Source organism: Populus euphratica, unplaced genomic scaffold (genome assembly GCF_000495115.2).
Source record: "Populus euphratica unplaced genomic scaffold, PopEup_1.0 scaffold81.1, whole genome shotgun sequence".
Lineage (NCBI taxonomy): Eukaryota > Viridiplantae > Streptophyta > Magnoliopsida > Malpighiales > Salicaceae > Populus > Populus euphratica.
The window spans coordinates 404,907-432,681 of NW_011499945.1; the positions used below are offsets into that span (position 1 = coordinate 404,907).

General features: G+C 34.1%; 3 protein-coding genes across 4 annotated transcripts; 1 reads left to right on the forward strand and 2 right to left on the reverse strand.

The window, feature by feature from the left end:
- The first annotated feature begins 1,907 nt into the window (after positions 1 to 1,907).
- Positions 1,908 to 4,325, forward strand: LOC105137447 (probable indole-3-pyruvate monooxygenase YUCCA3). Its single transcript, XM_011043183.1, has 3 exons — positions 1,908 to 2,832; positions 2,943 to 3,314; positions 3,852 to 4,325. Exons 1-3 carry the CDS (start codon positions 2,134 to 2,136, stop codon positions 4,077 to 4,079), a joined length of 1,299 nt encoding a protein of 432 aa, XP_011041485.1. The 5' UTR covers positions 1,908 to 2,133; the 3' UTR covers positions 4,080 to 4,325.
- A 1,989-nt stretch (positions 4,326 to 6,314) lies between these two features.
- HCAR (coenzyme F420 hydrogenase family / dehydrogenase, beta subunit family) lies at positions 6,315 to 12,019 on the reverse strand. Of its 2 annotated transcripts, none has more exons than XM_011043184.1 (17): positions 11,657 to 12,019; positions 11,462 to 11,573; positions 11,242 to 11,326; positions 11,114 to 11,155; positions 10,896 to 10,974; positions 9,951 to 10,002; positions 9,791 to 9,853; positions 9,226 to 9,323; positions 8,740 to 8,775; positions 8,595 to 8,659; positions 8,086 to 8,113; positions 7,772 to 7,851; positions 7,572 to 7,641; positions 7,423 to 7,480; positions 6,873 to 6,937; positions 6,698 to 6,792; positions 6,315 to 6,618 (listed from the first exon to the last, which is right to left on the reverse strand). In XM_011043184.1, exons 1-17 carry the CDS (start codon positions 12,017 to 12,019, stop codon positions 6,528 to 6,530), a joined length of 1,482 nt encoding a protein of 493 aa, XP_011041486.1. In that variant the 3' UTR covers positions 6,315 to 6,527. The 2 variants fall into 2 exon arrangements, with proteins under 2 accessions (XP_011041486.1, XP_011041487.1); XM_011043185.1 differs by having other exon boundaries at positions 8,595 to 8,656; positions 11,657 to 12,018.
- Positions 12,020 to 12,645: 626 nt separating this feature from the next.
- LOC105137449 (uncharacterized) lies at positions 12,646 to 24,917 on the reverse strand. The gene is made up of 13 exons (XM_011043187.1): positions 24,469 to 24,917; positions 22,770 to 23,436; positions 22,074 to 22,609; positions 21,428 to 21,547; positions 20,502 to 20,567; positions 20,286 to 20,396; positions 19,656 to 19,732; positions 19,001 to 19,068; positions 16,897 to 17,007; positions 15,666 to 15,844; positions 15,438 to 15,506; positions 14,262 to 14,417; positions 12,646 to 13,155 (listed from the first exon to the last, which is right to left on the reverse strand). Exons 1-13 carry the CDS (start codon positions 24,532 to 24,534, stop codon positions 13,075 to 13,077), a joined length of 2,307 nt encoding a protein of 768 aa, XP_011041489.1. The 5' UTR covers positions 24,535 to 24,917; the 3' UTR covers positions 12,646 to 13,074.
- Positions 24,918 to 27,775: the final 2,858 nt, after the last annotated feature.

Sequence of the window (27,775 nt, forward strand, 5' to 3'; positions counted from 1 at the left end):
AAAACACCGTTCACCAAGATATATTAAACTAACGGTTTATTTGTTTTATTAAAAATAATTTTTTTATATTTTTATTTAACATTAAAAAATTAATAAAAATACAGTAAAAAAATAGACTTAATTTCTTGAAAAATATTTTTTTGATTTTAAAGAGAAATACAAAAAATACCTTATTATTTTTTAATTATATCAAATTTGATTTGGTTCTTAATTTTTTAATTATTATATATTTTATTTTGAATTTATTTTAATTATATTCATTATAATTTGAATTGATTTAATTTTTATATTAATTTTAATTTTTATTATTTTTATTATTCTTTTTTTCTATTATCCTTATCTTAATTGAATTTCTTTATTTATTAGATTTTGTTTTCATTTCTTTGATTATTATTTATTTTATTTAAAATTATTTATAAAGTTAGAATTTTTTAATTTTAATTTTTTTTTAAAATGTATCATGAAATTTAATTTTTTAATTATTTTTAATAATATTATTAAATATTAAAAAATAATTTATTTTTCAAGATTTACCATTAGTGAAAACTATTTTTCAAAAAGAAGTTGCCTTTGCGAGTAAACGGGGCCAGATATTTATAGTGGTATTTTTGTGATTTCATATAATTTTTAGGGCAAAAAAGGTTTAGACGATGGTAGCTTATCGATGGTGATTATCAGCTCCCTGGTAATAGGTAAATGGAGATCAGAGGCCAAGAATGTAAAACCACGTCCACTGTTCTGTTAAACAGAGTCAACAAAGTTAAAAACACAGGACATGAAAAATTTTAGTGTAATAATCCATTTTCTCATTTTTTTTCTTTTAAATTTAAACCATTAAAATTTTACTAATTAAGTATAAATCTAGCAGATATGAGTTTTTCACTGTGTAGGTGTGTACTATTCTTATAGATGTAACATGTAAATTTTTTAGATATCATTAATAATTATTTATTTATTTATTAGCATATATAGTTCCTATTTATTTGATTATATATATATTTATAAAAAAAATTATTTGAACTTAAATTTTTGAAATTACCAAAACATGTTGAAAAAGCTTATATATACCCACAATTTCTTTTTCTTTATATAAAAAAGAAAAACTTTTAACCCGGAATGGTGGCATGACTAGTATTTACTCTAATTACCACGAAAAAATGCTTTGAAAATGAAAAGGCAGCAACTTGCAGGCGTTTTCTTGTGAGCTCTGGTGATCCTCTCAAATGCTATGTTGCACAGCCAATCTACCGTAGCGTATCCATGTATGGCTTTTATTAGACTCTCGTACGTAGAAAATTGGGAAAGAAATAGTCAATCTTCGAGGTAGGTAGGTGTGTGTTGTGGAATTACACTTTTGTCGGATATGTATCTTCGAACTTTCAACTTTGGCTTATAGTGAGACTCTCGATCACTAGTGAATGTTTGTTTTTGGGGTAAAAATAGTGTTTTAAAAAAAGAATTAATGTGTTAAAATCAAAAATAAAATTTAAGGAAATAAAAAAATATTATCTTAATATATTTCTAAATAATTTATTTTTTAAATGATCCCAATCATAATTCTTTCTTAAACACGAATGAAATCTTACCATTTGTTGTGCTCCATTCAAGCAGCATTATAAAATGTGTTTTTATTTTGTCTGGTTATAAGGGGAAGGTTCGAATTGAAGATATTTTGAAGAGAGGAGAGACTCTGCTACGCTTTGTGATAGCACTCATTCAGTGTAATTTAAAATATAGAAAAACAAAGTAAAAAACAAAAGAAGCCCCCTGAAGCTTATCATTTGGGATGGCCGCTGTAGCGCCATTTTCCAATCCCAAATCACATGCCTCCACTCTCATGGCCATGACCCTCCCCTATTTAACCACTTCCGCCACCTCCTTCTCCCCAACACCCTTCACTTCAAACAAATTACATTCTATTCTCCTCTCGACTCTTCGTCCTATCCATCTATCCGCACAAACTTCAGACTTGCTAGTTTCTTCATTTGGAAGACAGCATCCCCGTCATTCTCTTCTCCTCTCTCTAATCTTCTATTTAACACTTTGGAAATTAACTACGTTTGTTCAAAGACTTGTCCTTTTCTCTTAATCCCTTTTTCCCATTTTAAGGAGCCAACACACAAACTCTTCTTAATGTATAACACTTGTCTTAAAATACCAGACATGTTTCAAACTTCTGGTCCTAATCATGACTTCTTTGCTCACCGATGTGTATGGGTGAACGGACCTGTCATCGTTGGGGCTGGCCCTTCAGGTCTAGCTGTTGGTGCTGGCCTTAAGAGACAAGGGGTGCCATTCGTTATACTCGAAAGAGCAAACTGCATTGCCTCTCTTTGGCAAAACCGCACCTATGATCGCCTCAAGCTTCACCTCCCTAAGCAATTCTGTCAACTACCGGACTTCCCATTTCCAGAGGAGTTCCCAGAATATCCCACCAAGTATCAGTTTATTAGCTATCTTGCATCTTATGCTAAGCATTTCGATATAAATCCACATTTCAATGAGATTGTGCAGTCTGCGAAGTATGATGAGACCTTTGGTTTGTGGCGAGTTAAAACCATTTCAACAAGCAGTTCAGATATTCCTATTGAAGTCGAATACATTTGCAAATGGCTTGTGGTGGCCACTGGAGAGAATGCAGAGAAAGTTCTGCCAGAGTTTGAAGGCTTGCAGGACTTTGGTGGCCATGTTATGCATGCTTGCGACTACAAATCCGGTGAAAGTTATCATGGAAAGCGTGTGCTTGTTGTTGGCTGTGGCAATTCAGGCATGGAGGTCTCTCTTGATCTATCCAACCATAACGCATGCCCATCAATGGTTGTTCGCAGCTCGGTGAGTAAGCATGTCTTGCAGAATTTGCTATCCTCATCATTAATAGGCCTTCAGCTTATACAAGTTCAAACAATAATTTGCTCTCGATTAATTACTGTAATGATCTACAGGTTCATGTCTTGCCTAGGGAAGTTCTTGGGAGATCAACATTTGAGTTGGCAGTAACAATGATGAAATGGCTGCCACTTTGGATGGTCGACAAGGTATTATTACTTCTTTCCAGGCTAATCCTCGGAAATGTTGAAAAATATGGTCTGAAAAGGCCATGTTTAGGACCTTTACAGCTCAAGAATACTCATGGAAAAACCCCAGTATTGGACATTGGTGCACTAGAAAAAATAAGATCTGGTAAGATCAAGGTTGTCCCTGGAATCAAGAGATTCTCTAGTGGCAAAGTGGAGCTTGTCAACAGTGAAATTCTTGAGATCGATTCTGTAATTCTGGCAACTGGGTATCGCAGCAATGTACCTTCATGGCTAAAGGTGAGAAATTGGTTTGCCATTGGTTTTTCTATTTTTAGGATTTTTATTACAGTCATGGAAGTGGGTATTGCTTTAGAATCTATGCCTCTGTTTTTGATTGAGACAGCTTTGTTTCAGAGATTTTGGAACTGTGGTCCGGTTGCTAGTTTTTTCAATGGTTTATGTTTTGTCCTATTCATGGATCAGAAATAATAGTCAATGCTGAGAAGGGTTTTTTCCACTCTCATTCCTCTCACCACCCATGCATTTGTGAGTTAGTGTTGCCTGGTAGTTTTTACCCGGCAGGCATACACAGGAGACATTAATGACTTGGAAATTTCAAAATGAATCAGGGCATGTCAGGTTGCTGCTGCATCTGATTTTTTTTTTCTTGGTATCTATCGGGTCGTTGGATTCTTTTTCAGTGACCATTTGTTTGTGGTGACCATTTCCTCTTTGGGAAAACTAAGTTTCAGACATCATCTCTGCACAAATTCCACAAACTACGATTTATACAACTGAGCTAATCTAAATATTTGGAATGTTTGTGGTTCTCAGGAGAATGAATTCTTTGCTGAAGATGGGATTCCTAAAAATCCATTCCCTAATGGATGGAAAGGCAATGCTGGGCTTTATGCAGTTGGGTTCACAAGGAGGGGTCTATCTGGGGCGTCTCTAGATGCTATGAGCGTAGCACTTGACATTGCCAAAATCTGGAAAGAAGAAACCAAGCAAAAAAAGAAAACTGTGGCAGCTCGTCATAGGAGATGCATTTCGCATTTCTGAAGCCGCTTTTTTTTTTTTTTGTCTCTTCATTTCTTTTGTTCAGGGACAGAGATAAAAAAGAAAAAGAAATGAGATCAGTTTGTGTAGAAAATAATGTAGAGCACAAGAACCGTAGCCCTCTCCTCAAGAAAACCCAAGATTTGCAAATAATTGGGGTTTTTTTTTTTTTGTACAAAGGAAGATGAGGCTTATTGGTGTAATAATTTTTTTCCTGGTTCAAAGGAATTTTGTATCACACTTTTTTAATTAATAATAAATTATCCAAGTCAAATGGTCATAATCAACAGATGGGCCATATCTCATCTCTTGGTCCACCTAGGGAAGATCAATAATGTGGGCCCAGGTCCATTAACAAACAGCCTCACAAAATCTCTTCAGGGAACAGATCTGTATGAGAGAGAGAGTTTTCATGTTGCTTTGCACATGGACAGAGAGCCCACAATAGCGAAGGATAAACCCTGTCATTGGAGATGGAGGTGTTGTTCTAATCGAAAAGGTGAAGAACACGACTTCGCAAATCTCAACCAATCCAAACTGTGAAACGTTGCCTTCAATGCCATGTGTTTCCTGCTGGCTTCAATATCCTCTTGGGAGGAAGATTCATCTATGTTCAATGCTTCTGATATAAGATGTCGAACACCTTCCGCCGCCGCCCCTCTTCTTTCTGGGGTCTAAACCAGAAATATCTGTGCTTGCCATCGCTAGTTGCGAATTATCTATTGAATGACATGAGAGTCTAGGGACTCGTGGTTTAGGGATGATTAGAAGCCTAAGTTTCTTACGAACTTGAATGGAGAAATTTATGCATATACTGCCAAATCGGCAAATCTTGCACCACCACCAATACCAGAATCCTGTTGGCTTTATATATTCATACAATTGAGTTGCTAGTTTAGCCAGCATGGCCGCCAGCCATGTGCAAACAAAACTTGGCCTCACCTTTTCAATTCAGGTTTTGCTAGAACAATTTCCCTAAAACATTACAAAGAACTATATACCAAAATATTAGAGTGAAAAATAAAATGAAAAGTGAGAGTGAAGACAACCCATGAGTGCCCATGCTTTTGATTCACATGTGCAAAGGTAATACAATGGCCCATTTGAAAGCAGCTACCTGTGGTCAACGTATTTTAAGCTAGAGAAACAAAGATTTGATAGTTTGGAAATTGCACTACTTCTAGACTACAACATTCAAAACTTGAACTGTATATGTGTCCAATTCCACTAGAATATCTAGGGTGGTTCTCACAGTCCTGTATCCTCTTACTTGGACATCACAGTTACCGGGAAAGGAAAACACATGAGGTGGCCACCACCTTGCATCCCTTCTTGTTCCACCAATAGCCCATTCCTACTGGTTCTGAATCTTATAGTATATGTCAATGTACTACTTTCAACAAGTTCTATACAGCAATTATATCCCACGAAAAATTGCAGATATACAGTCCTGTATGCGTGTGCAATTGTGCATGCATGTATTTCGTACAAGGGTTTTGAAAGAGGCTGAGACAGGAAGTTACTAACCTATAATCAAAGTAGCATAAAATTTCTCTCATGTCCAGCATGGATAGTCATTGTCTGATGGATTAAAAAATGGGAATGCATGTATTTACAGAATTATATACTCATTACCTACGCTCTAATATTTAGACATACAACTAAGTGCATGTGCAAAATAAATAAAATATGGCAAGGTCGCATAGCCTAGAATGACCCTAAACCGAGAGAAAAACAGTTGACAAATGGGATCTGGCTTATCTCTGTAAACTGTTCCAACTCGCGGAACCTAGCTTGCCGACCCTTGCATGCGAGAACTTGCACCTTAGAATATGTATTCCTTTTGCTAATCTTTGCCTAGTCTTTTGCTAATCTTTGCCTAGTAATTCCAGCTACAAAATTTGTTTGTTTTTCCTTTTCTTTTTATTTAAAGGGGTATGAGTGTGGGGAATTGTTGGATATACGAAACAGGGGATTTTCATTGATAAGCTAACAAGCCTACAGTCTGTGTGTCTTTTCAGAGCTGGTTAGTATTGAAAACTGAAAAGGCCAATAAACACCAGGAGTTGTGTTCATTTAGTGCAGTTATGTGTTCAGATAATTCAAACTTCATGTTTTATTTTGGTGACATGCACGCAAAGATAGCTAGAGCAACATCAGTCTTGTATCAATTAGCTGATAATAGATCGCACAGGAGGTTCCCAATTTTAGCAGCATAAACCATAAAGGACTAGGGTATGTAAACCATCAAAAGAATTAATTTTTTTCAAGGAAAATGGTTAAGGATAAGCTAGCAAGCAAGTCAATAGTTATATGGCTTACATGGAAGCACCTGACAGTCACTTGTGAAATTTTAAGCTGCAAGATATACCATGTCATTGCCTAAAAATAACCTTAATACATATACAATACAAGTTCAAAATTTTCACATACATTGAAGCAGCTTCAGCATCATTTGTTCTGTAGCATCAGATCAATCTGACCATTCTTGTTGTATGATTCCACAATTTTCTTTGCGTATGAAGGTGTGTGCCTGTCAGCTCTGCATGTGTTGCAAGTATTAAAAGCAACGGCAATGCATTATCAGAAAGTTCATTATTCATTTTACTCAATTACTGTACCTATCTTTTCCCCAAGTACGGTTTGTGTACAAATAGTTTCTGATGGTATGGTAGTCTAGTGAATAACGAGCAAATTCCAGACCCTTTGGACCAACCTGGTTAAAAAGAGGCAAGTCAGAATGAAATATTTTCTAGGTTGCTTTATTACTAATGCATCAGTTAGGGAAATCCTTACCAAGTTCAGTAAAAACGCTATAAAATTTCCAATGAACTTTGGGGCAGGTTGAGAAGGACCCTTTCCTGGGGAAAAATGACGAGGATTCAAACAGGTCATCAGATTGCTTTTATTCTTTGATAAATGAAAGATTCAATTATGAAAGAAAATAATATATATCATCCTAAGCCAAATAAAAGATAAAACAATAAAACATGAAGTTTTATAAGTCTTTCAACTACAAAGAATTCTAGTAAGGTATGGTATTGGTGTAAATAAATTAAAGGATAATTTCTCATAAGAATATTCAGACTTGCATGAGCACTTGAGCACAAGTTCCTGAATAGAGTGAAATCTTTTACCACTCATTAAATCCTAGAGAGTTTTTCCACAAAACAGTGAGATATGGCCATTAGATCAGATGGCCAACATCGCTTTACCATGAATTGTTTTAGGATCCCCATCTAGTGAACGTCCCATGCAAGGCATTTAAGGAGCTTAAAGCCCATGATTAGGGTCCCAGAAAAAATGGAAAAAGCTTTCATAAAATAAGGAGAAATGCCACACATACCCAGCTTTGCATTATCATCAGCATTGACAGTCTCCATAACAAATGGTCTCCGGTCACCCTGCAATAATATATTCATATTTGAAAGTCAAGAGTTTCCAGTTTACAGAAGAACTAGAGAAACCTGAATGTGATAGAGCTTAGGGTTTTACACTATTGATTGTTGGGGTAATCTCCAATAGGTTTTTTACCAAACCAATCATTTCTCTTCCTCGTTCATTTCTACAAATGAAGGCATTAAAAAAAGTTGTTATCATTAAAACACTACCAATCAACATCAAACAAAGTAACATCTCAGAATGACAAACTAATGATGTAACTAGTTTCAAGCATACTCCTACATCTGACTCACCTTACTGTAATATATTGTGGATGCTGTGTCATGCTGACCCCAGGATACTTCGGCACACCCATGTATCCAACCACAAGATCCTGAACTTTGATATATAAAAAAGTATTATGTAAAGTCGAGTCATATTATCCATAAGGAATTGAATCTGTTCCCGGTGCTTGTGCAAGTAAATCCTTGTGTTAATATAGTTCCTCAGATTGAAAGCCGAAATAAATGAATGACTGATTGAGCATTTTAGATATGTTGGTCACTGTTCAGGTAGAATGTGACAAAACCATAGAAGATGATATGCTGGTGAAAATAATTCATCTCACCGCTAAAGCATTCGTGTAGTCGAAGCAGCTGTAGGAAACCCAAAAAAAAAAACAAGGTAATTAGAATAATCTAAAACAGAAAAACAAGTTTTCTGTTCAACCAAACTTAACCTTCTCCAACTCTAAATGTATTTAACATGATAGACAGGAGTGACCAGGAATTATCAGTTTGATGGTGAAGTTCTTTCAACATGGTAAAGTCAGCAATGTCTAGTTAAATCAATTTTCGAATGCAGTAATACTTCACATTTCAAGCTATGTGTCTAGAGAGAGAATGTAGCTCATCTTATCATTTTTTTCTCATTGGAGAGAGAGGAAAAAATGGACAATAAATAAAAGCAATAATTGCCATCTAAAACTGGGCATACGTTTCCATCAACCTATGTATATAATTACAATCCCCATGGATAGTTTTCTATTAAAAAAAAATGACATGAAATTTTCTAATCTGCTAATCTGGTCACTATAAGAATGTTCAATGATACTGTATCTTAAGACAAGTGAATTACCTATAGCATGAAGGTGCAATAACATCAACTAACTCGTTTGCTGGCAGACAGAAATAAGGAACCTGCTTTAGTTAAGATTTGAAAGACATGAAACAGCAGGGATTGTTAGACTTGGACCAACCAGAAAGCAGAGGGGATGTATTACCTCTTCAATACGGCCATCCAAGTGCTTCAAATGGACCTAAGAAAGGATGAACAAAGGATCAAGCTTTGGACACAATAAGATGAGGTCACTCTTCTCTCCTTCAGAGATAAGGCTAGTTATAAATGTATGTTTGTGTGTGTGTGTGTGTGACTATCATACTTTCCTGCATAACAAATCAGTGTTCTTAGAAAATAGATTGATGAATGCTCTTTTTTCTCCTTTTCCCCTCTCTTAGCAAGGGAAAATAGATATTATAAAAACAAGATGTCCATCCAATAGCAAAAGGCATGCTGATCCAGTTGTCTTATGCAGCATAGCATGCTCATATATTGCTTACATTAATATCCTACAGATACAAGAAATCTCTTATTTAAGTTTGTGTTTTGTTTTTTCTCATGAAATGTAACATCATGAAGATCAGAGCTCATATGAAATCCATTAGAAGAAGACAAATGTGTTCAAGTCAAATGATTAATCAGCACAAACCTTGTAGTCTTGCATAAACTCATAATGGAGAACAGTTTCTGGTTCATCACTAGCAGCCTTTAGAAACTTATCAAGCCCTTCTCGGGTTCCATTATCCACTGTTGAATAAGAAGGTTACATACAATATAGATTATATGGTGCTAAGCAAATAGCATATTGAGATTAGCCGCGAGTCAGCAATTATCCATCAAGTACCAGAAATCTAAAAGTATTTAAATTGCATCCTTTTAGACAAATATCAAAGTGATTAAACCCATTTGATAGGATTTTATCTTAAATCAAAAGGAAACGTTAAGGTCTGCTCCAAAACCAACTCGGAGAAATGCAGTTTTAAATCTTGTAATGTACACTGTTTATTGATCAATTAGGTAATTTACAAACAGAATGCTTACAAGTTTTATTTGCAATTGACTAAGCTGTACAAAATATAATTTCATAGACAGTTCAGATATGCGTAAATTTGTTCCTTGAATAGTAGATAACAGGTTTGGACTTAATGGCCAGAAGGTAAAACAATTTTGACACATTAAAATTATAACCAACTGCATATAAAGCTCTTAATTACCACAGTTGGTGCCCAGTACATAAAGCTTGTCCAAATTCAGATGGTGCTCCACAGATCTTAATGCTGCAGTTCAAGAAACCATCCTGCATTACAATAGTACAAGTCACAACAAAGAAAAGAATTGAAAGTAGAACCTTCCAGCACATGATGTCAGTCATACCTTGCACTTGGCAACCCACGCCACAGAAAAGAAGACGCTTGACACCAGCAGCCTGTTGTATAAGACAAAAGATCATTTGTACCGCTAAATTTTTGAAGTATCATATTATCATAACCAATTAACTTATATAAAAAACCAGTCATTTGTACATAAACAGAGAAAGCATAAATCATGAACCATGTATTTTACGACCTAATGTTTGAAGTATTGGTCAGGATTTTTTACTCTTACCCAACAATATTTTTAATGTGCTCTTAAAACAACACAAACTTTCAAATCACCTGAATACCTAAAGCTACCAGAAAGTAGAGCTAAATTGGTCAACTTCTACAAAAGCAAGCCATCATACCATGTGCCCATCACCTCAAAGTGTTATCCATAGGGACTTTTGGGCCTTACATAATCATATCAAGTATCAGCACATTGCACTATGAAGATTGAGTTGTGACAAACTCTCCCTATTCGAGCCATGGAATGCTCCTTAAACCAAGGACAAGAGAACAAAATGAAGCCAAATCTAAAATTGGAATAAAAAACCACACATCTTATATGATGATCAAATTGGCTCTAATACTTCTTGTAATACCAAATAACCACGAAATGCGAGAACTCTTTTCAAAATTAAAGCATCTAAAACATAGCGAAAAAATTGCCTCAATACAACACTGATGTTCGCAAGAATTGTTGGAAGACTGGTAGGCATCACATATAGAGCAAGAACTGCCTCATTATGCTACTGAAGTGGTGATTTAAAATGTTCCTGTCAGGATGACCACTTGTATGGTGTTCTATCTTTGCCATGCAGTCCCATTTTTTGTTTCATTGCTCAAGTTTGCTCAAGCTTAACACATTTAGCCTGTTTTTAATTGTAAGAGCTTCATGAATGACAAACAAGACGGATATCAAATGTCGAAAGAACTGCTTATAAGAATAGTTGCTAAGCACCTCAACCAGTGCAAGGGTATTCAGATTAGGGGATAGAGTTGGCTTGACTCCTTTTGCTGCTAGAACTTCATCTGGTGTCCTATTACAGAAAACGAGGAGAGGGGGTTGGCGGAGTTGCGGAAATCATCAGAAAAATCAAAGAAATAAATCAAATTAAAAAAACATCCAACGAAAATCTGAGAACGTAATGAACCAAGCTAAAAGATGCAGTTACAAACCTGGCTAAAACAGGCCTGGGAGAGAATCTGTCCTCTGGATCACTGACAAAAAATAAATAGCTAAGAAGGTCATGTAACTTGACAGAGGAATAAATCAACAATAGAAGTTTCTCTATTCATTCACACACCTCTGTACACATATAACAGCCTCGACCATGCCAGATTTCAGCATCTCAATTGCAATAGAAGTCACTATTCCAGTCCATTGAGCTCCTGCCATCAAAGAAAGTTACAGACAAAACATAGAGAGCATTTATTAAAACTGGGCAGCAATGGACAACCTAAAACTGTGATAAGCTAAACATCATCTGCTATGGAAGTAAATTACATACGCCTTGTAGAATCTACCTTCAACAGGCTTTGTTTTACGAGCATACAAAAGCTCCTCATGGACCCCAAAGTATGTCTCATCAAAAGAATCTGCCTTCCTCCCTCTGCCATGGACTACAGGTTCCAAACCCTGAATGTCAAAAAAAAAAAAAGGAAAATGCATTGGGTTGGGTAATCAAGGCGCTAAAGAAAAGTAGCAAAGAAGAAACTTACTTCGATTTTGGACATTCCATCACCGAGAAAAGCACAAGCATTCTTGACATGGGCTATGTAGTAAGTATCACATAAGCCACATCGACTGCAGTGGTCTTTTGCAGGATAAATGCCACCTGGTGGAATGGGTTTGGAACGTTGCCTCCAGTCCTCTCTTGTTACCTTCGCTGAATACTTCTTTGAGGAATTGGAGTTCGGAGAAGAAGATGATGAGGAAATGATTGGTAGTGAGAGCTTGCATGAGATTGAAGTCATCATTATTATTATAATGGATAGCACGGCAGCAACACAGAGTGAGAGAGGGAAAGGAAGACGGCAATGGAAGTGGAGCTCTGAACTTCGTTTCTGCACCACATATAACATACGGACGATTTAAAAGAGATTAATTAATGGTTACAGTTCTGTTAACTGAGTAACGACACACGCCTCAAAATTATTGCTAATTTATTATTTTAGGATCTTTTTGTAAGAAACCAAAATTACAAGTTATGTCCCTATGAAGTGTTCGTTTGGAATTTCGACTTAAATAGATGCCATGCTGGTCAAAAATTTTAAAAAAAAATGTTTAAAAATAATTTTTTAAATTTTTTTAATAATAAACCATGTGAAAAACAATTTTTCTAAAAAAATTATTTTAATATATTTTTATAAAAATACAATTATTATCATACTCTCAAGAATTTCAACTACATTTCTTACATAATTTGTATAAAATAATTATTGAGCTTGTAAGACATTTATTGGCAACATAACCATAACCATAACGATGATCATTGTAGCTGATACTCCACAACTGTTGTCAACACCAATGATCATCACTACCACCACTTATGGAGTCGTGTTTTCAGTCATTGTTCTTTTCCTTCCCAAGAAAATTTAAATCTCATTCCCATTGCGAGTTATTATTTCCAACACATTATTGTCCTTTTGTGCATCAAACTAACATTAGAACCCATGTTTAAACGAAGTTATTTTCAGTACTAAAACGGTGCAAAATCACTTGTTTCATTTCTAGGGCTTTGAGCCTGCAAGTGCTAATGAATACAATAAATGTGGGCAGAAACTGAAGGCCAGCAAATTCACAATACAGTTCCTCATCGTTGTCGGTAACTCTGCTCTAATTTTTAACCTTCCACGTATAAAAGACATCCCTCTTTAAAATTTCTCATTAAACAAAATTATGGCCAGAAGAGACTTACTTAATGTCATATGCCAAAGAATCACAAACTGGATTAAGGACGCCAAAAAACTCAATTTCCACGGGTTACAAAACAATGGATGGTATAACTGACTTGAAATATACAAACTACGACCTCCGTTGGGTTGCCAGAACAAGGGGAGCAGCAGATATAGAAGCACAGGATGGTCCTCCGGGAAAGATGCTTGTTGTCCCAGTTTGATCAGTGACCTTTCTTGTATCAAAGACGCTTACCTGTTCTTCGTCTGGATGGTCCTCCAGGAAAGAGCTTCATAATCCACCCTAAAACCCTTTCCACCACCTATTTGGGGAAAAAGAAAGAGCGAGATTTATATTTATTAGCAACAAATAAATGTTGAGCCAAAAAAAAAAAATCTTCTATTTCCTAATGAACATCTTGAACACTCGGTTTGTTGAGGAAGTTGGGAAAATGGATGGGAGAGAGGGGATGAGATGCTTCCTTGTTTTGTTGGGTGGATAGACCAAAGGAAAAGATCCCTTCCTGACATGTACTAATTTGAAATCTGCCCAATTTGGGCAGTTTATTTTCCGTCTCCCTCCCTTATTACATTCCATGCGTTAATCTCTTCCTAATGGACTTGGAGACCTCTATTCCAATAACATCAATAAGGTCACGGCTTCTTGAACGTCTGCCATGTTTTCTGGGCTTTCTTAATTCAAGAGAGGTGGTCAGGTTCCTGACGTTCTCCCTTCTTCCATTCTTGTCCTGAAACTGAGGAAAAGGCTAGCCCCTTTTCTCCTTCTTTCTTGGCCAGACTAATGATATTAGTAAAATGCAGACGAATAGCTACTCTTCTTCTGACTTTCATTCCTCGGTTAGGTTCAGTTGCACCCACTGCGCTAATATTCATCCTTTCTCCTCTCTATCCCATTGTAAACTTTCCTCCTCCCCCACTCCATCCTTCCTATTGAACAAAGCATAAATTTTCCCTCAATTTTCCCTCACCAAATGGCTGCCGCTCCCACCCCTTTGACATGTTCCAGGTGTCTTTCCAACCAAATAAGTAAGGTATGCCATCTGCTCAGCAGGGGATATCAGTGGTTTCAAGTACAAGGAAGAAGCAGAGATACAAGTCAAGGTTCCAGTGCTCTTATTGTATTTACCAATACTCGGCAGGGTAAAAGTAGAATTCTATCCTGAGTTCATTGAATTTTGCCATCATCCACCAATCAAGCATACTACTTCTTAGGTGGGCATAGATTTTCTTCATACAGAATAAACATTGCACTGCAAAAGTGTGATAAGCCCCAAAATCCAGGATCCAAAGAGCCATTTACCTTGTTAAGACTTGAAAAAAATGCAATTCCTCCCCTCTAATCAGACATTACCGACTCTACTAATAATTAAAACAATAGAGTTATAATATTTGGAGTTAGATACCATACCTCATCACCTTCATCTGCATATGTATTGCTGTCCTGCACGGTATGAGAATTGGGCAACCTTGCTGGGATGTTTTCATTGGCCATACTTTGAGCAGTCAAAAGCTCTAATCTTTGAGTTTGAACTTCAAGTTTACGAGACAATTCATTGTTCAAATCCTTCATTTATTTGAAACAAAAATCCCAAAAAATTATATAAGAAAACTAGATGAACATATTGAATACACGTCAGCATCCAGAAATAGAAAATTAATCAATAGTATAAAACATTTGATTATTCAAGGGAAAAAAAAATCAACTTAGACTAGATCACTAGAATAACACTCCCCAACCTCGTCAATTTCTAATCCATAACCATTTCCTGATCTAGGGAGACACATTGATTCTAAGAATGTGTAAAATACACTAGAAACAACTTCAGTATACCACCTGTAGCACAACAATACTCTCCACACATTCTAATATGATGGAAGTAGGCAGATATTCACAGGTGTTTGTACTATTAAATACACATTCTAATATGATGGGAAGTAGGCAGATCTTCACATGTGTTTGTACTATTAAATACAGTTTTTCAAAATCTTATTTCTAGAAATAGGTTTAAACATCAAAATAAAGTAGGAGGTACCACCTATGTACGAGAAAACAAATGAGTGCATTGACAACATATTATGCAAAATTTATGATCTATAACATGAACTATTCAGAACAAAAAAAAAAAGACTGGCTGTGTAATAAGCAAAAAATGAGAAGTGTTCAAAAATCTTTCAAACGGCTACCAGCAGACTGTACCCCCTTAAAAGCTCTTTGTTTTGCTCCTTTCATCAAAATCCAAAATCCTACTAAAGTATACACCCCTTAGATCTTTTTGTCTGTACAGAAACCAAACCCTTGCCGCACATTTAATCCCTATTCATCTGAACCTCAAAGAGATCAATGGAAAGAAATGGCACCATCCACCATAAACCATAAGATTCTGACAGAAGCACAATCTAAAAGTACACTAGAATCACCTGCTCCTATACATAAACAAGAATTGACTGCGACCTTCCCCTCTTTTCTCGAGATTAAATATAGTTATAATCCTTTCCCAGGCTGCTTCCCTAAGAGGTTTGCATCAAACAAAATCACTTCACATATGATTGCTAACTCCATTGTTCATTTCAGGCTAGAGGTTACCTTTAGCTTGGAGCACTGAGATGACTCAGATGTCAAAGCATGCATCAACTCTTCTTTTTCCAATGCGAGCTGCGCCACAAAAGGGATATTGTTGACTTTACATTTATGTATTCTACTTCAGTCACTTCATAAATTATTTCATTATTTAACAGAAAAGAAGGGGAAGATTTTCTCAAATGCCTAAAGTGCTTATCCTTGCAAAGAATTGACAGTATATAATAAACATACCTCGGAAAGTATTGTATTAATGTTTTGAATCATTCTCATTTGATCTGGTGGAATGCACACAGATGAAGCTTCAAGATTCGACTGACTATTTTCGGGTAGCATGGGAAAATCAGTAGCATCACTTCTAGGAACGGATGAAGTACCATGTGTTTCCTGGCTGGAAGTCACTGGGATGTCCTCTGCAATTGAAATGAAGAAGAAAACCATGAATAATGGGAAAAGGAAAAGACTTTGAAGATTAATTGCAAGATATTCATTGCAGCACGGCAGTAACCAGAGTGAATATTATCTGAGGTTGTACAATGGTTTTACAGGAAAAAGGGAAAATAGCATACACCAAGAAACCACCCAACACAAAAATTGAAGCTCAAACATACTCGTCCAGAATAAAATGTGTTGATGAAAACAAGAACAAATAGATAATCCCCCACATCTATAAGATGTCAAAGCTATCCCTATCCCAGAATTTGATAATTAGAAACAAAAAAATGTTTTGCCATCAACCAATGAAGCTAAATCTTGATCCAATTCCATATTGTTTTTCTATTTAAGCTAGCAACCCCCCCCCCCCAAAAAAAAAAAAAAAAAAAAAAACAGTTTCAAAAAGGACACGGGAGATTCAATAGGTCTCAAGGAAGAAGTCAAAACATTTCACAAAAAAGCACACCAATAACGTGTATAAAGTGTCTGAATTTTTGTCTCTATAGAGTCTATCAAAGCATTCAAATGTGATAATTAGCTGTCATCTCATAAATTACATGTGATTGACAGATATATTAAATAAAGGAAAAACAGGAAAGCAAAGGATGTATGAATTTGAGGTCCAATTGTACAAGCTCCAAGAAATAGGCACTGGCATAATGATCCATTGTTGTGGAATTCCTGAAGTTCCTTAACAGAACAAAAGGCCCAAAGACTGAACCACCAAAAAATGAGTGCAATCGTCATCTCCAACAAATTCCCCCCCCCCCCCCACCTCCTTTTTTTGATGAAGAAACATGGAAGTGGCAGTAGCATTTCCAGCGAATTCCTGAAGTTCCTTAACAGAACAAAAGGCTCAAAGACTGAACCACCAAAAAGCTCAATCGCCAACAAATATGACCCTTTTTGGAAGACTACCCCCCCCCCCTCTCCTCTTCTTTTTTTAGTGAAGACACATGTAAGCAACAGCATCCACCATGCAGTAACATTTTGAATAGCATAACATCAATTCCAAGAGAACTATCATTACCTAAATCTTCTGTCGACGTTGCTACATTTTTTTTCTCAGCACTCTTGCTTACACCTGGGGACTTTTCAGTTACAGAAGCTTTACGTAGCTTGGATTGCAATAGTTTCTTCTCTGTGTCATAAAAATGATGATTAGTTAGGTAGAAACATTAAAAGCATATACAATATATGTGAGATAATTAATCATTTCATTTTTCACCCACAAATAAAATCACTCATTGATGGAAATACAAAACAGAACTGGAAAAAAAAAATCAATTGATCTGAAACATGGCCCTAAAAAAGAAATTATAATATATTCTGGAACCATGCAAAATAATTATGTGGACCCTACTGGGTTAACAGTTATACGAGTTCTTGAACTTCAAAAAGCCCAATCCTACAGCAGTTTTAAGAAATGTTGTATCTCCATAATCAATATGGAGATGATTACGAGAATCCCATGAAGTAAATATGCTTTCATCAGCATCATAAAATATCAAGACAAAGAAAGCTTGTTGTTAGCAAATCTTTCATTTATCAGCTGGAAGGATGGGTTATGCTTCAAAATGAATATTGCAAGCTGATTGCAAAACTCTCTTCAACCTGTCTCTTTTATAAATGGTACTCAACTGAGTTTTTTAAAGAGGACAATGACAAACTAAAGAACGGAATAAACCGATCAACTGTACTTCTTATTAATGATATAAAGGTCCTTTCAAAGTAGTTTGAGGAAGTTTTAGCAGACTTCTTGATTTTGCTTCTCAAAGCAATGCACACACACTCTGTTAAGTCAGGAAGTTTTTATTTTCAAACTTTTTATAGAGAACTACCAGATGAAGTACACAAGTATGTGATAAATTTCTTTCTTATTAGGTTTCATCCATCAATGCAAACATAGGAGGATCTACAGTGGTGTCCCTCTTTTGACACCTTTCCTGATTAAATTTAACTAAGTTTGGACCAGACTTCTTGTTTTTGTGCAAACAATGATATTCAAGTGCCAGGATTGTGTTTTGAAAAGGGAAGAAAAATCCCCAACTCAAGTCATCGATCTAATTGATCAAATAAGTTAGTTTTATTTAAATTAGACGATAGAAAAAAAAAAAAAAAAAAAGGCAACTACAGCAAAATGGACATTTAAAAAAAAAAAAGTGATCAATGATAACTTGGAAAAAAAAAATTCAAAATGGGACAAATGATATAGCTTAATTCTCATCCCATTAAATATAAAAGGATGAAATGGGGTATAAAAATAACCTAAAAAAATCAGGTTTGGTCAAGTCAAGTTAACATGACAAGCTTATAACCCAGTAATCAGGGTCGAGCCAACCTGAATTATCCTGCCCACTTTTTATTTTTTATATTTAGTCAAATACCAAATTGTCCCTCAGTTAACCTAATAATAACAAAAAAAAACCATTATGAAATAATGAAAAGCCCTTGGCACTAGTTTTACAATTTTTGCTTTCAAGAGTATTTTGGTCATTTCACTATACTTTATATAAATGAAAAAACCATGTGAACATGCAAAAAAGTGTTGGACATCAATTTTAAAATTTTTGCTTTCAAGGGCATTAGATCGTAACTGTGCTTATGCTTGTTAAACTGTGCTTATACTTTTGAAATGGGAAAAAACTTATTTATCTCCGATCAACTTGGTGATGACAAATGCGACTTGTAAAAAGACCTTAATACCCTGATAGCTAGTTCAATATTTTAGGTGTGAAAGGCAAAGATCTCATTACATTGTTCCTGTTCCAGTGAACAATGCAAATAGATCTATGTCTAAAGTGTTTTTCCATGCCTAAACTTTTCTTAATAATTTTATTGATAAAACAAGTTCTCTAAATTTTCTACAAAGTGGATAATATATCAAACGGTTTAAGAGAAATGACTTCCTCGTTGTAACACTTCTCATCCATAACGGTTACAAAGTTGTATGGCATATGTTTATTTTAGTTTTTAATAGACCAAATATTTCTTTTGCTAATCCATCTAGTTCATCATCCCCCGATTTCCTCACTCCCACTCTTTTCTTAGACCTCATTTTAGCATTAAAAGAAAAAATATTTATATAAAAGCAATAAGAACTTCGACAATGAACAAAAACTATGTGTGAATACCTTCTTGGAGAGCATCAATTGTTGACTGCAAATCCTGACGATCTTTCTCCAGGCTGGACATTTTCTTTCTGCAGGATTCAATTTGAATCATAATTGTTAAATGTTGTTTCAATTAAGAAAACATAGCAAAAAAGACAATTGGAAAGGATAATGTAGGACTAATACAAAAATTGTCCACTAAATGAAGATGGGAAATATATTGGTATGCACAGAGGCATCCACATCATCAGTAAAAAAATACATAAATAGTTCCCTAAAGGAAAAAACATTGGCTAATTACGGTCATTTTGCCCCTTTGGAACTAAAGATAGAGCCTTCCTTTTTTGGCAAGCATATTTCACTCAATCATGGAAATGTTGTTGGTATTCTAATGAAAATCGGTCCTTGCATGACAGAATCCCTCTCTACCAAAATATGGTTACTGTTACCTCCCAACACAGCTGAACTCCAATTATATGGATAACTGTTCCAGAATCCATGCAAAACAAATCTTGATAGTTGCACAAAATGCTTCTTTATATCAGTTTTTTAAACAAACCCTGTTAAAAGTCCCACCAATATAAACACACAAAAAAAGACTACCAGAACATCAATTTAAACTGAAGATGTACATCTCAAATTCTTCATCTCCAGTCAAAGGAGAGGTAAAGCATACTTGTATGAAGTTATCTCAGCCTGTGAGTTCTCTAATTGCCTCCCCAGCTTTAGCTCACTAGATCTTAGCCTGAGTGCCTACACAAGCAAGTTATAGAACAAACTTTAGGGAAGAGAGAAGTAGCCAAGCATAACTATGTTATATTTGTGATTATGAATGACATTGGTATCAAAAAGTACCACAATATAAACTAACATATGAGGAGATTCTTTTTCATATGTGGATGATACAAAAATTTTAAGAACCCAAATGTAGTGCAGTTTTAGCAGATTAGAACAATGTATCATCATTCCACCAATTTAATAAAGGATTTCCATGTTAACTTCACAGCAGTTTAATTGTTGTGCATCTGTAAAGAACAATTTTGTATACACAAAAACTAATGTTACAAAATTAAGAGTCAACCTTGAATTAGAAGTGCACAAGACAAAAACCAATGGGTTGAATGTAATTCAAACAGTGCTATCAAGACCAAATGAAACTTTAGTTGCATTCCTACATTAGCATATTCCAGTTCAGTCACACATTCTTCACTAAACAAGGGCAAAGGGGGGGATGCTTGGAACTGTCATCTTTGAAGGCAAGAAAACAAGATGAACAAGAACGAATAATAAAAAGGCAATTTACTACCTTCTCTTCCAAACTAATAACTTCAGAAGCCAGTAGCTTAGCTCGTTCATCAGCAGCATTACACTCTAGCTGTGCATTTGCACACGCAATTTTGACAGACTCGAGTTCCACCTGATAACATCAATAGGCATAAAAACAATGGAAATGGAAATGACCAAAAATACCAAGATAGATATAAGCATAACTAACTATAAGCAAGGGATAATCACTACTAACCAAATGGGTCTTGATTTCTTCTTGTAACTGCCCCATATCAGATTTCAGTTGGTTCACAACACCTCTCTAGAGGAAAAATTCAACGAAAGTATTAACAAATTAAAGACAAAGACCAAAGGAAGTGTCAGGTATAATCAAACAGCCAATGGCATAATATAGAAACCACACCACTGCAATTTTTATAACTTCAACTTCTAGACTCTGATCCCAATTCCAACATCCAAACAAATCAACTAGCAAGCAAGCAACTTTGATAAACTACTTTATACTTTTTGAAAATATTTAGTGGCTTACATCCATGGGCAAAGGGAAGTTATATGCAACAATATATGTCGCATTAAAATGCATAACAAGCAGTGTATTCTAACCAGCAAAATTTATACAAAGTGCCAGTAAAATCCACAATTCAGATTTGAAATATATAAATATCAATGGCAGTTCCAATCTCAAGTTCCACAAAAATTGTGCTGGTAGAGTTCAAGTCTCAATGTTAATACGTCGGAACCTTGTAGCCTAAATATTATGAGAGCTTTACAGAAACACCTTTGCAGACACATACAAAAGATAAGAAAGGTGTAGCCCCAACATCCACAAGAGAGCATGATAAAAATTCTCTTATGTTAAAACTCTGTTTCACCAAAAAAAAAATGAGATTTTCTAAATTAACATAACTTGCTACATTAAAAACAAAAATAAGAAAAACATTTTTGTAGGATTTACTTCATAGTCTCACAAGTCTTATCCAAAGAAAAAATTATCCCATCCTTGAGAAAAGATTCAACTTAGCATATTTTTCTTATATATAAAATGTTAATGGCTAATGGGAATTACAGGAATAACAAAATGGTTGGCAGATATTTATCCTCTTTTAACTATAAAAAGGAAACAGATCGCAAGGACAGCAGAGAAAGATTTTGTATGCCAACCTGTTGGTTATAGCTATCTGTCAATGATGAATTTTCAGCAGCCAAGGACTCTGCTAAAGCACGTGAAGCTTCAAGAGCTCGTTGCAAAGAGAATTTTTCTTGTGTCAAGTCTTCAATATGCTGCAATAACAGGACCAACATGAACAAGAATGTGAATGTCATGAGAAGAACTTTTGGCAACTATCTCAGAGAAGTGACAGCAAAAACATGCTGGAGTGATATTTGATAATTTCCTCTTGGTTCAAAGGGAAAAAAAGGAAAAGAAACGATCAAAAGGGATGTATGCATCACAGAACATACCCCAACCACAATTCCTAAATATAATCCCAATCAAGTTTAATATTAACATCCCCACCACTCTCCTCGCAGCAGATTCTATGTGTTGTGATGTTATGTACACTATTCCATTTGGATAAAATTTTAAGGACCCAAAATCTAGTACTGAGGAATTCTTATGTGAGCATCACAATACCAATAAGTCCTTGACAAACATATATTTTAATAAATTGTGAAAAACACTTAATTTTACAATATACAAAACAATGCACTTGCAGAGCTAAATTCACAAATTTCCAAGGAAAAGCTAAAAAGAGACTAGTAAAGCAAGAACTATACAGCAAATATTAAATAACAGAAAACAGGGTACCTGTTCCAGAGCAGAAAAATCTTCATTTTGCTTGGGTTGATAAAACTCATGTTTTCTCTCCATAATGTTCTCATTAGTATTGGTGTTCATTATACCAACCCCATTAGTAAGAGAAACTGAAAATTTTGTTGCATTATCAAATGAACTAGGCATATTTGAAGAAGCCATCTCTGATAAACTCCTGTCAGTTTTGGTCTCCACGGGAAGCTTCTGGAAAGCAGATGATCCTAAAGCATCAATGCCATTTGATTTGGAAGTATTGATTATAAATGAATCCTCTGGTTCAGTCCGTTGGACAGAACTACTAGATGACGATCTGGACACATTAAGAGAGTCGAGGAAAGATGGACGAGATCTCCTAGAACTATTTGAGTTGAAACCTGTGGATTCTGTATCGTGCACAGTATGCAAATTACTGGTGGAGCTACTAAAATTTCTTTCACCCAAATCCAAATTCATGGGATAATTGAAACGCATTTCCTGCTCAACTTCAGAATCAGAATCTCTCAGCTTCATATTTGGCAGGGTAGAGTCCACTGTAAAACCCCAAAACAAGACTGTATACTTAGTTTTTTTTTCTGGAAAATTAAAGATAGGACAAAGTAAAACCTCATAATGTGTGGTTTATACAAACAGACAGACATGGAAATCCAGGAAAAAAAAAATATATACAATCTAAATAGGAGAGGGACATACCAACAGTGGCAGGGGAGCTGCGATAACTGGGCTTAAAGGTTTGCTGTTCAGAGCTGGCAGAACTTGGATATGAAGTAGGGAAATGAGTGCTATCATTATTAACCACAGAATGCTTTAAAGATATGTTATTTTCTTTGGATTGGAGCAACTCCCTTCCATAAAGGCTGGATTGACTAGAACTGCCATAAAAACCACTAACAATAGAATGGTCAGATGAACTCCTGTCGCCTTGGCTCCCTGTATATATTCCAGATTCATTATTCATTTTTTCTGTCTCTTGGCCATACTTAACATTGGCTGATCCAGCGAGTCCCGAAGCATCATGCCTGCTTGAATCAAAATGATTTGTATGTTTCTGTGTTATTCCTGAAAACAATGTACTATAATCACTCAATGAAGGAAGGCTAGGATCTGCATCTTTCAAAGAACTTTGTTCAACTTTCTCGGTAATATAAATTTTGTTGCCATTGTTCATAGATGCACCAATGGGTTCAACAGGTCTGCCAGGTCCATCAGATGTGCCAGCTCCATCTAAATCTGTTAGCCGTGCATGTTCAGTCTCCAACAGTTGCTTCTGATCTAGGCTCACGTCCAAAGCATGAGGTTGGCCAGTGGGTGTGGCTTTCTTGGCTCGCTCTGCTGCCTTTTTCTTGCGGAACTCCTCCAACTGCAAAAGAACACATAGACATGGGGAATATGATCTTACAAACCAGATTTTTCCATGCTTTAATCAGATAAAATAGCAAAAGAACTAGAATGGAAGGAGCCAAGGAGCAGGAGGCTATGGGCGTGAGGGACATGTTACTTAATCACCAGGTGAATAGTCTAAAATCTCTAAAGAACCACAAACAGAGACGCACAAGGGCAACAAACAATTGCTGCTTCTTGACCTGAGAAGGCTATCAAAGACCTGCCAAAGCAGAGTCTCAAAAAGAAATTGGATGTACACAATGCACGTTTTTTATTATTGCAATGGAGGTGTTTGGAAAATTGTTTTTCAGCTGAAAAGGCACACTGCCAAAAGCATTAAAAAGCAACCTAATTGGCTTTTACCCCAAAGGAATAGCCAATTGGAATTCTAGTGGACCCCAAGAATCCTCTAAAATAGAGTTGCATGAGGAGAATCATGCCTTCAATCGAATTAAATTTACTTTTTAACTCTTTCAACTCCGAGTCAGAATTACAAGGATGGTTTCAAGTCTTTCTCGATTGCTTCCCACTTGTTTCTGTGCAGAGCACTGATCATAGAAATATCCAAACCTTTCATCTTTAAAGAGTTGCATTTTATTTCTAGCTCAACAACGGGCATACTTTAAGTCATAACTAGATCCTCAAAAAAAACAAACCAGTATGTAATTCTGAGTTCTTTCTCTAGTCCAGTAATCTCACACTTGACAAAAATTATACACATTCACTCCCCCGCCCGGCAAGAAAAAAGGCGATGGCAGCAACATGTTTAGCTTGGATCAGCAGCGCAAAGGTAATAAGAACTAAAATTCTATTTGATTACCACCCTAAAATACACAATTCGCCAAAAAAATAAAAACTCGATTATCTAATTTGAATCACAAATCGATGACAATAGAACCACGTGCATGTTTCTCGCTACACATTTTGCAAAAAAAATTGATGATATCAAAATAAACTTATTCAATTCCATGAACAGAAACAAATCAATCAATCAAATAATTGAACATACCCGTCGCTTTCCTGCTTCGAGATGCTCCTGTTTCCGTGAGCTTGGCAACGCCTGAGCCGACGCCATTTACCCCTCCAGAAGTTGATACCCTCAAATTACCATCCAATTAAACTACTTATCCACAAACCAATCACAATCACAAAAAAAAAAAATCCAGATCAAGAAATAAAAAACGAAGGAAATATTGTAATTCGAAAGGTGTAATGGGGAGTTAAATTCGGATTTTGAAATTTAATTTAATAGAATCTTGATTTTGTACGGACCAAAAAGGGGAAAAAAAAAAGAGAGAGGTCCGATCTGATCGAGTGAGAGAGAGAAGGGAGGAGAGCTGTTTGTTGTGCGCAGAAATAAATTGTGGGTGCACCGCAGGCAGATCTCCTTTGTTTTCTCTCACTTTTTTTTTTTTGTTTTTTTTTTGGTTTCGTGTTTTACGTTTTGAGTTTAAATTTGGGGTGGATGCGAGGGACAAAATTACGTGCTGCTGCGTTTAAAATGAGAGGCGTTGGATCTTTTGCGTTGTACTCCAACAGTAAGATATTTAAAAAAAAAAAGGAAAATCGTTATTGTTATTATTATTAATATGTGCAAATAGTTGTTAATTTGTAATATTGGAAAAATAATTTTTTTTATGGAAGCGTAGTTATATTTCCTTCTTTGTGGTAATTTTTTATTAAAATTATATTTAATCATTTGTAATTATCACAATTTTGATTAAAATTATATTTAATCATTTGTAATTATCGCAATTTTGATTTAATTAATTAATTATAATATGATAAGATGCATTTTTATGACATAATAGGTAAATATATTTTTATGTTGCATGCATTGGATAATATTCTTTTCCTTTTCTAAGATAATTATACGTATCATTTGCATGGAGAAATTTTTTACCGCGAACACTGCAGTCATTATTGTTTTAAGTTATGGAAAATCGAGGGTATTTACTTATTGTTGTTATAAAAAACTGCTTCATCTCTCTGTGAATTAATAAATTATAATACCGTGTAACTGTGATTCAATAAATATTAAGTAATACTAGGGAAAATACTGCAAATTTCTTTTTTTGTTTTTTTACATGTTTTTTTTTCTTTTTTTAGCCAAGATTTGTCGTTGTCTTCTTCTTTTTTGTTTTTTCTTGCTTTTTTTTTATGTTTTTTTTCCTTTTTTACGTCTTATATATTGTTTTTTCAAGATTATCTTCTTCTTTCTTTTCTTTTATTTTTTTTCGTTTTTATAAATTTTTTAAATTATTTTTATTAATTTTTTTAATATTATACTAATTAATAATTTAATTCTAAAGTTCTTTTTTTAAATCATTATGAATTGCTATAATGTTTCACCACATAATTTTTATTTTGCTATGGTGTTTCTCTATATGTTTTTTTTTTAAATTATCTTTTTTGAATTATTTTTTTAATATTGAGTTAATTGAGAATTTAGCTTTAATTTTTCCTCATGTTTTTTTTTTAAATTATCTTTTTTTATTTTTTATTCTTCTCTTGTGTTTTTTTCCAGAATTAATTTTGTTGATTTTATTTTTTTAATATTGAGTTAATTGAGAATTTAGCTTTAATTTTTCCTCATGTTTTTTTTTTAAATTATCTTTTTTTATTTTTTATTCTTCTCTTGTGTTTTTTTCCAGAATTAATTTTGTTGATTTTATTTTTATTATATTAAGTTCATTGAGAACTTCATAGTTTTTTTCTTTAAAAAATTGTCAATTGCTACAGTGTTTCCCTACACAATATATTTTTTGCTATGATTTTTTTCAAAATTATCTTTATTAATTTTATTATTTTTAATATTGAGCTGGTTGAGAATTATAACTTTAGATTTCTTTATGAAACACTATAAATTGTTATAGTGTTTCCCTACATAGTTTTTTTTTTGTTTTTTTTTTTGTTATTATTCTTTCCAAAATTATCCTTGTTAATTTTATTTTTTTAATATTAAACTTGTTGAGAATTTAGCTTTTTAGTTTTTTTCTTGAAAACATTATAGATTGCAATAGTTTTTTCTATATAAATTTTCTTATAATTTTTTCCACAAACTCACGACAACGCATGAGCTTGTCGCAAGCTCGCAACATTGAGCAAGCATGACATCTAGTTGTTATTTAAAGGTAGAAGAGAGTTTTTTTTAGGTCATAATATTATAAATTATCAACTACATTTGCATGTAATATCATAAAAATTTATCTTATGATTTTGTATTTTAACCAACTGTAACTTAATTGTGGTAGTTAAAGATGATTAAGCTTGCTTTTGAAAAAAAAATACTATGTTATTTTAAAAGAGGGAAAAGGTGTTTTACTTGACAAAAAATTATTGAAAATAATTATGAATTAATAACTTTTATCTTAGAAGAAATACAAATTACATTAAAAACAAACTAAAAACCTTAAAAAAAATTATGATCCAAGATATATTTTATTGTTTAATAGAACAATAAAATAACACTTTTATCCTTCAAAAAAAAAAACCTTGCAATTTAAGGTAAAATCATTTTTTCATGAGGATACATTAGGTATTACAAGATTGATTAGGAACAAATTGATCCACACAAATTTTTAGAGAATAAAAAAATGACTTTTACTTACAGTCGTTTTGTTATTTTGCAGTTGACCTAAAAATTGCCTGGTAATTTTACAAAGTTAACTATTTTTTAAAAACATTATTGATGCATATGACATACGTGAACATAGTGATCATCTTTTTTTGTTTTTTTACATGTTTTTTTTCTTTTTTTATCCAACATTTGTCCTTGTCTTCTTTTTTGTTTTTTCTCATTTTTTTCTATGTTTTTTTTTCTTTTTTAGTTCTTATTTTTTTTTTTTCCAAGATGGTCTTCTTCTTCCTTTTTTTATTCTTTTTTTAAATTATTTTTGTTATTTTTTTAATATTAAACTAGTTGATAATTTAATTCTAAAGTTTTTTTTTCTTAAAACATTATGGATTGCTATAATATTTTCCCATATGATTTTTGTTTTGTTATGGTATTTCTCTATATTTTTTTTAAAATTATCTTTATCAAATTATTTTTTTAATATTAAGTTGATTGGGAATCTAATTTTAACTTTTCCCAGCATGTGTTTTTTTTTAAATATTTTTTATTCTTTTCTTGTGCTTTTTTCAGAATTATTTTTGTCAATTTTATTTTTTTAATATTGAGCTGGTTGAAAATTTAAATTTATAGTTTTTTTTAAACACTATTAATTGCTACAATTTTTTTTTACACATGGTTTTTTTGTTTTTTTAGAATTGTCTTTGTTGATTTTATTTTTATTATATTAAGCTCATTGAGA

Bases quoted from the DNA above. Each gene is read 5' to 3' on its own strand.
- LOC105137447 (XM_011043183.1), top strand. From the start codon at position 2,134: ATGTATAACACTTGTCTTAAAATACCAGACATGTTTCAAACTTCTGGT. The intron at 2,833-2,942 runs GTGAGTAAGCAT...AATGATCTACAG, and splicing joins CAATGGTTGTTCGCAGCTCG to GTTCATGTCTTGCCTAGGGA. The intron at 3,315-3,851 runs GTGAGAAATTGG...TGTGGTTCTCAG, and splicing joins ATGTACCTTCATGGCTAAAG to GAGAATGAATTCTTTGCTGA.
- HCAR (XM_011043184.1), bottom strand. From the start codon at position 12,019: ATGTTATATGTGGTGCAGAAACGAAGTTCAGAGCTCCACTTCCATTGC. The intron at 8,660-8,739 runs GTAATACATCCC...TCTTAACTAAAG, and splicing joins TGGATGGCCGTATTGAAGAG to CAGGTTCCTTATTTCTGTCT. The intron at 6,938-7,422 runs GTATGTGTGGCA...ATTTTTCCCCAG, and splicing joins TGATGATAATGCAAAGCTGG to GAAAGGGTCCTTCTCAACCT.
- LOC105137449 (XM_011043187.1), bottom strand. From the start codon at position 24,534: ATGGCGTCGGCTCAGGCGTTGCCAAGCTCACGGAAACAGGAGCATCTC. The intron at 19,069-19,655 runs GTATGCTTTACC...TGAATCCTGCAG, and splicing joins GCTGAGATAACTTCATACAA to AAAGAAAATGTCCAGCCTGG. The intron at 17,008-19,000 runs GTATTCACACAT...TTTATGACACAG, and splicing joins AATTGATGCTCTCCAAGAAG to AGAAGAAACTATTGCAATCC.